The following is a 12,283-nucleotide window of genomic DNA, read 5'->3' on the forward strand; positions in this document are numbered from 1 at the left end:
GAGGGGGCTGCTGGCCATCAGCAAGGACAGGTTGACACCTCCTGTCTGTCACCCTCAGACACTCCCAGGATCCCCTCAGGCTGCCGATTTCTCGCTGCAGCCCAGCCACCTGCTCAAGGAGTTCATTGAGCAGGGCACACGTGCACCGACAGCAGACCTCTCTTCCCTCAGGACCCAGGTATGTCTCCAGATTCGGGAGCTCCCTGCAGTCTCCAGTCTGGACTGCCACTTCCCCCCTCAGGGGATCCACCTGAGTGTCCCCATGAGCCCAGAGAGGCAGTATCTCCTCCGCTTGGGTTGCCGCCTACGGACCGGCCACTGCAACGGGTGCCCACCATGGTGAATTCTAGGTTCTAAGAGGCAGAGTTCCCTGAGGAGAGGAGGGGAAGAGAAAGGGAGGTGGGAAAGGGAGGAGAGAATCCTCCTCGCACTCCTCCCTGCCCCGCCTGAACTGCCCCGCGCGAACTGCCTGCGCTAACTGCCTAGCCAGTCCTCTTAGCACGTCCTGTTGGCGGCGGCCCTGGGTCGGGGCGCTCCCTAGGCCTTGCTTTTATAGCGCCAGGGGGTGGGTGGGCTGCTGTCAGCCCTGGCTCCGCCCTCAGCACGTCAGCGCCCGCGGCGGCACAAGCACAGCTCCTGCCTGCTCGGGGGGAGCGGTCCGGGGCTGCGGCTCTGGCCAAGGGGCTCTGTGCTGCGTTGTTGGGGGGACCGGGGGGGGTTAGGGGTTGGCTCCGTCCGTCTCCCTGCCAGGAGCCCTCGCTGCAGCCGATCCGCACGAGGTCCTCGTTGAAATGGCCAATATATATTCTTATATTCTAATTTAGCACGTTTCCCAACTTGCCCGAAACTTAGATCTTGCCTAGAAACAGGGATATTACCTCTAACACAGAGCCATAGTAACCCTGGTAAAAAAAGTAATAAAAAAACCTGATTTCTTGTACTGCGTCAGTAGAGGACAGGCTTTGCTTACATTAAAGATACCTGGGATCTATGTAGGTGGTATAGAGCTGTGTATATATTATATAGACCTGTATATATATATACATATATATTTCCTGGCTGGTCAAGTAGCCTGAGAAGCGAATTTAACGAGATCCAGTGTTACATGTCAACCAGGAAAGCAGTTAGAGACCTGAGGTTGGCTTAAGCTCAGGCTGCTCCACAGAAGCCGTATTCCCTTGTACGCCGGCCTCTCCCCAGCATTCACACCAGGCATAGACGGGTGGCAACGATTTATTAGTTAGGCGAAGACGGTCTGGGCTCCCCCGGCGGGGCGGTGAGCGCTGCCAGGCACTGTGATCATCTTCGGTCGTGAAATTTTCGGCTGTGAGCGCCTCTTGCAGGGAGAATGGTACTTCCAGCTGGCTTGACGGGCATCATGTATACCTAGTTAGACATCATATAATAAATTACAGCTTATTATTAACCGCAATTAAATTGTCGTCTATGCATTGTTTCTGCTCAGAGGGTGAAGAGGCGCTGGCCCTTTAAGGAGGGGGCGGGATCTAGCCTGGCGGGGAGCCGGAAGCCGGAGGCGGAAGCGGCGGAGTGGTGCCCGTGTGCGCGCTGTTGCCGTGGCTGGCCGCAGCGGCGGGGCGAGGGGGCGCCTGGCGGGGCGGAGCCGTTGGATCAAGGGCGTGTGTCCGCCCTCCCCCTCCCGGCCGGGCCGGGCCCGGCCCATCCCGTCCGTCGGCCGAGACAGAGGTGGGACAGCGCGGCCTGGCCCCGGGGTTCATTTGTTGCATGAAGCCCGCGGCCTCTGTGCTGCAGCCCAGCAGCCACGGAGCGCTTTGTGGTTTTGCGAGGAGCTTTGAGCTGAGGGTGGAGCTGTGGGGTGCAGCCCTGGAAAGGGCTGCGGAGAGGTTCCAGGGAGTTGTAGGCTGTCTGAAGGCAGTACGCAGTGCTGCTTTGGGGCGTGCACAGGAATGGGCGTTAAGGGCTTGGGGGAAAGCCTGTGTCCTGTGAAACTTTAGCGTTTCTGGTACAAGCTTGCTTGCACCTGACCTAGTTGGTTTTGGGATCACGACTTCGGACTGGGAGGGCTGTAGAACTACAGAAACAGGGAGGCCAGAGTGCCTCATTCAGAGTACAGGTGGCCCCTCAGGTACTCAACTCCCTTTTAAAAATGAGGAGGAAATGAGAAGTTTGCAATATGTACGAGAGGTGGTAGCACAGTTTCTGAATCTGCTCAGAGAACCCCAAGAGAATACTTCCATATCTCAAAGGTGCTAAGGGTCATCTATTAAGAAGAGAGATTAATCATGTCTCTAAGGTGCCTGGGCTGGAAGGAGAGTCTGTGAACACTGCAAAGTGACATCAAGATAAAGCCAGTTGTGTCTTTAGTCTGATGGACTGAATAATCTCTTAAACTGTCTTCCATCTGTATGTTTGTGAATCAAAAAATTGGATTTGTGTCTTAGTAGTTTGTTATACCAGTGTGACTCCTAGAAAACATACTGAGCATGACTCATGTAATCATTTAGGTTTTGAAAAGACCTCTAAGATTATCTAGTCCAACCTTTAATCTAGCATTGCCAAGCCCACCACTAAACCATGTCCCAAAGCGCTACATCTGTGCATTTTTTGAAGACCTCCAGGGATGGTGACTCAACTGCTTCCATGGCAGCCTGTTCTAATGCTTCACAACCCTTTCAGTGAAGAAATTTTTCCTAATATCCAACCTAAACCTCCCTTGGCGCAACTTGAGGCCATTTCCTCTTGTTTTATAACATCGTGCTTGGGAGAAGAGACCGATCCTCAGTACTCACATGTTTGTGCATTAGTTAAGATTTTTCCATTAGTACTTTTCCCTGCTCTGATTTTACCAATATAACACCTTGGAGGGACTGGTAGACGTATACAAATGCGAAGATACCATATGTTGATTAATTTTCCTTGACTGGTCTAGTTCGCAAGGTGTACTGATACAAATGCAATTTTGTGACCATAACTAATGCTACATGAAGGTGTTACGCTACTTTAGCTATGTCCTTATAATTAAAGTGATAAGAAATTAAAGATATGTAGACAGAACTTAAGTCCTTCATGCTCCAAGATGGAATGTCAAAGACATTGTTTTCCTCATGCATTAATTTCTGAGGTAAAGGGAGAAATTTGCCGGGCAAAGTAGCTGTTGTAACAGAAGGATTATTTTATATCTCATCTCAAATACGGTAAGGATGTACATCTCTACAAATAAGGCAGAGTTGCATCATCAAGAACACTGGAGAATCCCCTGAAACTTCTACTCTGCACAGATAGAGCAACCTGGGGTTGCTTAGAGGTGTTCTGACTGAAGAAGGTTTATTATTTGATGTCAATAGTAGGAAAATATTTCAGTTATCAGCCCGACTCAGAATGGAGACTTGCTCCGCAGACTTGTTGAGGCACTAAACAGAAATAGTCTGTACATTACCTTTATGCTGGCCTTTTTGCTAAAGGAGAGTGTTTGCTGGCACAAAAATCAATGAACCAAAAAAGCTGAAATAAATGAACCAAAAAAGGCTGAAACTTTTTTTTTTTTTAACCCCCTCAACCAGTATAAATCGTGAGTGGGGCAGTGATTGTTCTGTAATGTTCCTTTCCTCGATACCTGTTGAAAAGAACCCTTTTTACCTGCTCTTTCTGTTTTTTCCTTTTTATTGGCCAGCTGACCCGTGAAACATGCTGCCTCCAATAAGGTCATCTTCTAACTACCTAATAATTCCCTGCTAAGCCTTCTTTCCCCTCCTGTTAATTTTGTCATAATTTTTCCATTGCTCGGTTGTTACTAATTAAACACAGGTTTATGCATATGTGCAAAAAGGAAATGTGCATTTAAATCTGTAACATAAACTTCACAGCATGCTTAAGTGCTATCTGTAGCTGTATCTGATACTTTTACAAACTCTTGACGTAAACGTATGGCCTATAAAATTTCTATCAAGACCCCATCAACTTTGCTACTTAACTAGCTCTACTCTGCAGTTCAAACTCTTCTCCTGGACCTCAGTGAGGTCTTAGCGCCATTTACACTTGCTGAACAAAGAGATCTGAAGGCAAAGAAAAGCTACTTAAATATTTATGGCTTATTGAGGTTGCTGCCAATTGTCATTGGATTTTTGATCCTCTAGGGCAGCAAGACACAACTACCCTGATTTTGCACATCTGTTCTCCTCGCATATGACCCAGTAGGAGCAGACCATCCTGTTGTGGTGAATTCTAAGATCTGTGCACCTTCATCCACCGTGAGATTTGTCAGTGTGAAAAACCTGCCTCCTTCCTGTCTCACCTGTGATGAACAGAGCAGGAAATTTGTCCAAAAGAACTTCTGGAGGGGAAGAGCATAAGCGCACATGCTTGGCTGACAGGCTGTGCAAAATACAGAACACACACACACACACAAAAAACCAGACTGTCTGTCTATGGTAAAAGATGTCTCCCACTGTCTGATAACAAATATCATTTCTCTGTGTCTACAGAAAATCATGGAAGTGAGCCTTGATATTTATTTAGTGAGAGTATCAGGTATTGAAAGAAGCAAGTTCAGCCTTAGCTTCTGTACATGTTTTTAGGCAAAGTAATCCAAGTAATGGTTGGAAGCAAAGTCTTTCAGAGAAGAGCGAAGGGACTAACTGGAAAACATGGTAAAAATTCATGGTGGTAGTGCCTGGCTGATTTCATGTTATTTCATATCGCTACATGTCAGGAAAAGAATTTACTACATGCATAAGTGAGGAAGGCTTGAAGCTGCCAGCTCATTTCTGAAGCTCTGATTTGCACTGTAATTGGAAAAAAAAGGAAGTTTTAGAGCTCCCACCAAGTACCCTGGAAAAGAAAACTTTCTAAGGGTTAAGTGGGAGTGGGCTTCATAGAGGACATCTCTCACTTTGTTGTTTTTTCTAATGCTTGCTGTTCACAACAGCTGGGACAACAAAACTTGGGGAATGCACCTTTCAGGGGAAGAGGATGTGCCTACAAGAAGGTGGGGGGGGGCTACGTGCTTGAGAGTGTTATGCATATAGTGGGGTCAGGACTTCATTCTGTATTCTCAAACTTTCTTGAAGCAGGCAGTATGTACCCCGTACCACCCCACCCCAACAGTTCTGTGTTTTCTTTTTAAAGGTTTTGCTTTTCTCCATCACGAAGTCCTCACCTCATGGTCAGTCCTAGCAAACAGAGAGCATCAGCTACATTTTACTGGAAAGAATTCTCTTCCCTTGGTATGTTAATGTGAACATTTTCCTGGTCACAGGAAAGCTGGCGCTGGCTGTCACAGTAAGGACACTGCAGCATGCAACCCCATGTAGTAGGGGATATTTCCTTCCAGTACCAACTTGGCTTTCTGCAGAGAGATAAATCACTGAAGCTATATTTAATTCTTTCGGGATTATGTCAAGTTGCAGTGTCTTATTTCCCAATACAGTTCCCTTCTCCTGCATTTCCACCAAATCTTAGTGCTCCTATTTTAGGCTATGTAGGAAAGTGTTGCACTAAGTTTAGATTATGCTTAACCACGCTGATACTTTCACTGGTACATTTGTGGCCCAACGTAACTTCGCTTAAAGGACAACTTAAAGGGAAGCATCATCACATATATTAGTAGAGCCTTACTACCTTCTTCTTCTTCCCCACTATGGATATTAATCTAACAAAGCTATAATAGGGAGCAGCAGTTTGGAGGGAGGACAAAATCAGTTCAGGACTGGGTAGCCTATGGCTGTAGCATGCTTAGTTATTCTGGTTACACCAGAAGGGAGATTTAATGAAATCAGACCTCAGGTCTGTTTTCCCTCTTTTGGCAAGGAATAGCTGTGATCCAGAAGTGGTGTTATATTAATTGTGTTCACTTCATTGTTTGGGTGTCCTGTGTTACCTCGTCTCCACTAAGTCCCTGTAACTGCTGTGAGAAGAGAAACAAATTTCCTTGTCCTTCCTTTAATTAATTCTAGGCCATTTTATGTATAGAATGGTTAGCATGGATGATAATGATGTGTGATAAGATTTGCACTCTGCTTAGGAAAGCCAGTTAGGAGAGCAGAAGAAAGAGTAGTGAGGGGAATTGAGCAAAAGAACAGAAAAGACCATAGATAATTTCAGGGCCCAAGGAGGGGAAGGAAAGGAAGAACTAATGACCCTGCAGTTCTCCCTCTTCAAGGTTCTGCCACACAACAGAGGTCCACCACTCACTGTGCTTCTGCAGACAGACATGGAGAGATGGCTTCTACCATGCGTGCTTGGGCAACTTGCCTTTGTTTTATTCTAATTCACTCTCACTGCACAATCCACTTAGTGGGGCTTTTACATCTGAGTCACTCGTAACAGCTGGTTTGCTGAAAAAGGAATCCCCAGCAGCTACTAGCAGCACTACAGCCAAGCAGCAGGGCTGTACAGTTCCGATGTGTCCACTAGAGGACAGTGGTATATACCCAATAATTGGTGCCCTGTTCCAGCATTCCTGCGTGAAGCTGTTAAATTCTCACCTAATTTGAAATTCTTTATTAAATGCTGTCTAATTCAGAGCTGGCTGGCTGCTATGTTCCCGTAAGGAGTAGTTGGGCTAGTTGTGTTGTGTTTCTTTTTTTTTGTTTAAGTGATGGTTTCTCAGCTTTGTTAAATCATGCATTTTATCGATAGGTGCCTTTTTGAGATTAATCTTATGTTCCTAAAACCTTTTTACATTAGGAATATTTTTGATTTGCTTGTCTATATTATTCCTTTCTTTCCTCTGACACACTTCCCTGTTCAAGCACTTCTCTCCAAGTGTTCAGAAAACATGCTTTCGTATCTCTGGCCACCTCCAGGGCGAGCCCTATAATGTAGCCCCTGGCAGGGCTGTTTATCCTGCTGCCCCAGGGAGCCCAGGCTAGCTGTCATTAAACAGCAGGGCTTGGGGCCTGCTAGAGGGAAGCCTGTGTCCTGCTGTGACATCAGTTCCTTCAGAGCAGAGGGAGCACAGCAGTACCAACACCAACCTCCTGGCCTGAAGGGAGAAGTTGCTGCAACAAGTCAAGGCTTAATTCAGTCAAGTGATCTTTGGGAGAGGTAATAAGAGTAGAAGTTCCAAATGGCCATGCTTGGTGAAATTGCATTCCTGGGCTAATTCCTTACCCTGAGCCCAAGGTAAGTCAACTCAGGAAGAGCAGGGAGGCAGCCAACAGGTGACCTAAACATGCCTTCAGGGCAATAACATGAAAGAACTAGAGGGAGAGAGCTGTTCACGCGGGGATTAACTAGCAGTAAGAAGGTTCTGCTGCATCTGTTAGCTGGGCAATTGGGCAATAGATGATTTTTCTGAAGGAGGTGAGTGTATTCTTGGTGCTGAAGTGTATTTAAATTTGTATCATGCCAAATGCTTCAGAATAACTTGGCATCGACCAGGCTATGAATTCAGTGGCTCCTAGCCTTCCAGCAGAGAGCACTCCTTCCCACTGAGGGTCAAGCTGTGAATATTTTAATAGGTCACCATCATCAACACTGGATATGGCAGGAAAATCTTGGCAGGAAGAAATGGGTTTAATTGGAGAGGATTAAAGGTGTGTCAGTGTTGGTTTTATTTGACATCCCTTCCGACCAAAGTCTGTGTTTGTAAGCAGTTTGTTTCTTGCATAATTACTCTAGTTTATTGGTGATTCAGAAATACACAAGTCTCCTGTGGAGTATTAAGGGAGGCTTTAACCTTTGCATTGTAAAGACTTGTGCTAATGAGGTTTCAAGCAAAGAAAATCAGATTACTTATCTGTGCTGCTACTTTGCCACTGACCCTGACAATTTGGTGGTGATTTATTACTTCTGGCATGCCTTCCAGGCCTGTTAGCAGAATGCTCCAAGCAGAACTGCCCTGAAGTTTTTAGGAGTCCCTAGAGAACCGGACTGGGAGCCGTTTCCTTCATCCATAGGATATCATATATCAGTCACAGCATGGAGAAACACTGTTACAGCACTGCTGTCTAACCTGCACCTTTCTTTTACTGTAACTATTTCCTCAGTATGGCATCTGTGTGCTTTACCTTTTGCCATGACACATGGGCCAACCTCATGCGTCCTGCAGCATTCTGGGCTTGACTTGGCAAGTTTCTGCTGAGCATGCTAGTTCAGTGTTTGCTTCGTAATCAAGCGTGTGTGGGTAGCTGTTGTTCTTTTCAGAAGAGCTGTGCATGTGCTTCAAGTAAGTATGTGTTTAAGTACCATGTGGCTTACAGCCAAAATGTTAAACCCTTGGCAGAATTTGGTTCTAAACAAGCTGTTCTTGAAGATTTTTTCGGTACATCCCAAACAGCCAGACATGTGACACGTTACTGGGACAACATGCTTCTTCAAAAATTCCCAAAGAAAACAGAAACATTTGGTGCCATTACTAGTGATGATTCGAGTCACTTGAGGTCACAAATTTACCTGTCATGATTATAATAGGATAAGTGTCCTTGACTTTTACCTCCTCAAGAGATCCTTCATCCTGTAATCAGTATATACTTGTTGTCTGTCAGTGTCTGTCTATCTTGACTGTGGTTTTATCCCAGAATTGCTTTTGTGCATTTGTTGTCTGACATAAAAATACGGTTCTTTAATTGCAGATGAGCTTTTTGGAAGTACCAGAAGTTTTTTGTGAGTAGGATTTTTCTGCTTGCTGGTTTAGACTGAAGCTGTGAAGCACATGCATAAACTAAAAGTTTATTACATGTCATTAAAATTCTTTCTTCAGAAGGAGAATGGCTTTACTTTGTTATATAGCAAACTTTTCTTCCAAGTGGGAACATTCACCCTGAAATCTTTGTGTGTTAATTTCACACCTTGAGTTAGTGACCTTAACTTTCCTAAGTGTTGCTGTGTAGACAAGCTCTCAGGACAAATGCCGTTCCCAATGAAATAAAACTTGGTACAGCTGTTACTAGTGACTTACAAGCTTGAAGTAAAATGGAAAGCATCATAAATTCATCTGTGCCTTGCAGGCAGGATCATATGCTTTTCAATTGGCATAGCCAAAAATCTGTTTGTACATAGATATCATTCCTTCCCAGTGGTAGTCACTGAACAGATTCTCTTCTACATTCCAGTGGTCTATAAGAGAGCAGGTGTTTCTATATCCAACACACTTCAGCTCTGAAGCCAGGGCTGTTCTTTTGACTTGGAATAAGGACACATTCATTCCAAAGTCTGTGATACCAACTGCCATAAATATCCTTTTTTGTTTTTGTTTTTCTTAGCGTTTTGCTTTATTTTAACAAAACGATCACTGTGATGGTGTTCTCTATTTAATTCAAATAACTTTCCATATTCTACCTCTATAGGGTTAATTATTTCCTCTTTAAAAAAAGAAAGTCCAAAAATTGCATAGTGTGCTAGACTGAATTTCATTTAGACAGGTCAATGTCTTGGTATTGCTACTGACTGCCAACAAAAAAGGTAACTTTAGGTATATTTGTGGGGCTTATGTTTTAAACCTAAAATGTAAGGGTCAAAAAGCAGGCTTCTTATTTGAATTTGTATAGTTTGAAGAATCCCAGTTTTAGTATACAGGGAGAAATATGTTATTATGTACACACTTTATATCTAACTGAAAAATTGGAAAGCACTTAGTTAAATTTTCTCCACATCCCTATGAGGTAGGTAAAATACATAATATCCAAGGTTTACATCACTTTGCAAAAAATGTAGTTGCCTTAGGTATTCAAGAGTTGTGTTTATTTATGAATGTAGTACCCAGCCCCGTTTGTGTTACATTTGAAGAACTCCCTGTATCACAGAAATGCCAGGAATGGCAGTGGAAAGGCTGGTGGTAAAGGAATGACAAGGTAAGGGAGATTATTCACGAAGTTAAGTTTCAGGATTTAACTGGGTAGGACTTTATGAACTAAGTGTCTGTTATGAAGCCTCTGTAACCTCTGAGGATCTTGGGGCTCCCTGTTCTTCTGGAATATTACATGACAAGTAGTCACAGCTCTACTTCACCTTGCCCCCAATTCACCTTAGCAGCATATGTCTCTAAGGATTCAGTTTCACCACATAGGGTGAGCAGAAATAGCAGCTTACTGTCATTGAAAGGGGGAAATACAGGTCCCTTATCTCAGCCCTCCCCTTCTGGCTGCGTAGTTGTGCTTCTTATCTTCTACTACTGCTAGCAGTTGTTGGATTCCTCTGCAAGCCAATTTATCCCACAGCAGGAAAAAAAAAAAAAGGCATTGAGGAAAAAAAAAAGGTAGCTCTCTTATTTTTGACTACATTAGTAACTGATGTGTTACAGTAAGTGAAACCATAGACTGAAGTATTTGATGCCAGGTATCAGCTGCCCACTCTATATGTTTCAGGGTATTTCAAGTCCTGTCCTGTAGAGTGGATGCCCATTAGTTGGGTGTTCAGGTCAGGGTGTATTAGGTGTGCTTTTGGAGCACATATTTCATGTGAGCTCTGTCTGAAACTGTCCGGTTTGTGTGCTTTAAGACTGTTCTGTGATGCAGACCAAGTGGGGACAGTCAGGCAATTAGTTCCCAAAGAACACCCCTGACCTAAGCTGAAACATAAATAGAGACACATCCTTAGTGAACTGAATCAGCTCTGCAGGGGAAGGGTATGTATGGAAAGCTAAGAAGAGGGGGAATGACCTTCTGTCCTTAGGCAGCAGGGAGCTGGATGTCAGCTCAGCTGTGAGCATGGACAGTGTAACTGCTCAGATACTGTCCAAATCTGACTTCCTAGCATCTACCTTTTGAACAGCTTGATGCCGGCGCTGGTTCACTTAAAAAAAGATGAGAGGCTTATAGCTGAAAGCTGCATGCTGTGCAAGGCATGAGGGCATTAGCTAAAACTTGACTTTTCTTACTAGCTGCAGGGTGAAAGTGTCCATTCAAGATAATGGTGCAGGTGAGCAAAGATACCTGATTTGCAAGCAAGTGAACACGTTTCATTCATGGATAGGTGCAAGTTTTGGGCACGGACGTGGTTAGCTGTGTTTGATCTGATCATGCATACACAAAAAAGTCAGTCCTAAAAGAATACGTGCCACACCACACTTTTTGAAAACTGCACAGTGTGACTCTTAGATAGTGGAATTAGTGAAGGCTAAGCTCCCAAATGGAAATCCATGGCCAAGATTTTAAACAAGTAGTATCATAAACACCAAAGCTGATGAAGGACAGCTTCTGATATTTTCTGCCTTGTATTGATAAATACACCTTTGTAGTGGGTGACCGAAATCTTTCAGTCATCTCATTTCAACCTCTCATTTATAGAAATATACGGGTATTTTCAATGAAGGTAAAGCAGAGTCTCCTTCTTCTGCCTATTTTCATAAAAGGTATAGGACCCAAACATTTTTGAGAGTACCTTCTCCACTGTCCTGTGTGGTTTGAATGGGCCAGTATTCTACCTAGATACAGGGTGATTACACAGAGAATCAGTAGGGTTGGAAAAGACCTCCAAGATCATCTGGTTCAATCACCACCCTACCACCAATGTCACCCACTAAACCATGTCCCTAAGCACCAGGTCCAACCTTTCCTTGAACACCCCCAGGGACAGTGACTCCACCACCTCCCTGGGCAACCCGTCCCAGTGCCTGACTACTCTTTCTGAGAAGAAATGTCTCCAAATTTTCAACCTAAACCTCCCCTGGCACAACTTGAGGCCATTCCCTCTAGTCCTATCACTAGTTACCTGTGAGAAGAGGCTGACCCCCAGTTCCCCACACCTTCCTTTCAGGTAGTTGTAGACAGCAATGAGGTCTCCCCTGAGCCTCCTCTTCTCCAGACTGAACAACCCCACTTCCCTCAGCCGCTCCTCACAGGACTTGTGTTCCAGGCCTTTCACCAGATTGAAGTTCTAAGTGAATAGGTGCACTTTTATATTTAGACTCCTACTCTGTAATTTCTAAGCCTATCTGAAGAATTTAGAAATTTAACTGGGACATAGGAAACCAACTTGGTTTGCGAGAAAAGATGTATTAACGAGGGTTTAAAATAGTCAATTTTCTGTTTAGTTGCAGGCATGTACTGCATTTTGGAGTTGTAAGATTTTTGCTTTTCTCATAGGTGACTTAAAGATGGATTCTCCCAAAGAACCTCAGCCTACAGGAGAGTTCAAATGTCAGCTATGTGGCTTAACAGTTCCATACACGTACTATGGGCAGAAACCACCAAACACACGCTCTATCGAGTAAGTACAGTCTTTCACATTACAGACTTCATTTATGCTATGGGCATCAGAAGCCTTGTGCTGCGGAATGATGTGCAATGTGTGAACCCAGTAATATGCCATACTGACCCTGAATAGGAGGTTTAGTACTTAGTGACCTCTTTTTTTCCAAAGGAAA

At 44.4% G+C, this 12,283-nt stretch overlaps 1 protein-coding gene across 3 annotated transcripts in view; it reads left to right on the forward strand.

The window, feature by feature from the left end:
• The window catches only part of LOC308188034 (cysteine-rich DPF motif domain-containing protein 1-like), a 27,300-nt gene continuing 15,017 nt past the window's right edge, over nt 1-12,283 (forward strand). The window contains exons 1-3 of one of the 3 annotated variants that reach the window (XM_080576631.1): nt 1,194-1,704; nt 5,104-5,201; nt 12,003-12,126. In XM_080576631.1, the coding sequence (XP_080432757.1) occupies nt 5,138-5,201; nt 12,003-12,126 (188 nt within the window). In that variant the 5' untranslated portion in view covers nt 1,194-1,704; nt 5,104-5,137. Of the gene's footprint in view, nt 179-1,193; nt 1,705-5,103; nt 5,202-12,002; nt 12,127-12,283 lie in introns of those variants that run through there. The other 2 variants (XM_080576633.1, XM_080576632.1) reach the window with 2 other exon arrangements.

This window comes from Anser brachyrhynchus (assembly GCF_964034855.1).
Source record: "Anser brachyrhynchus genome assembly, chromosome: 1".
In the NCBI taxonomy this organism is placed as follows: Eukaryota; Metazoa; Chordata; class Aves; order Anseriformes; family Anatidae; genus Anser; species Anser brachyrhynchus.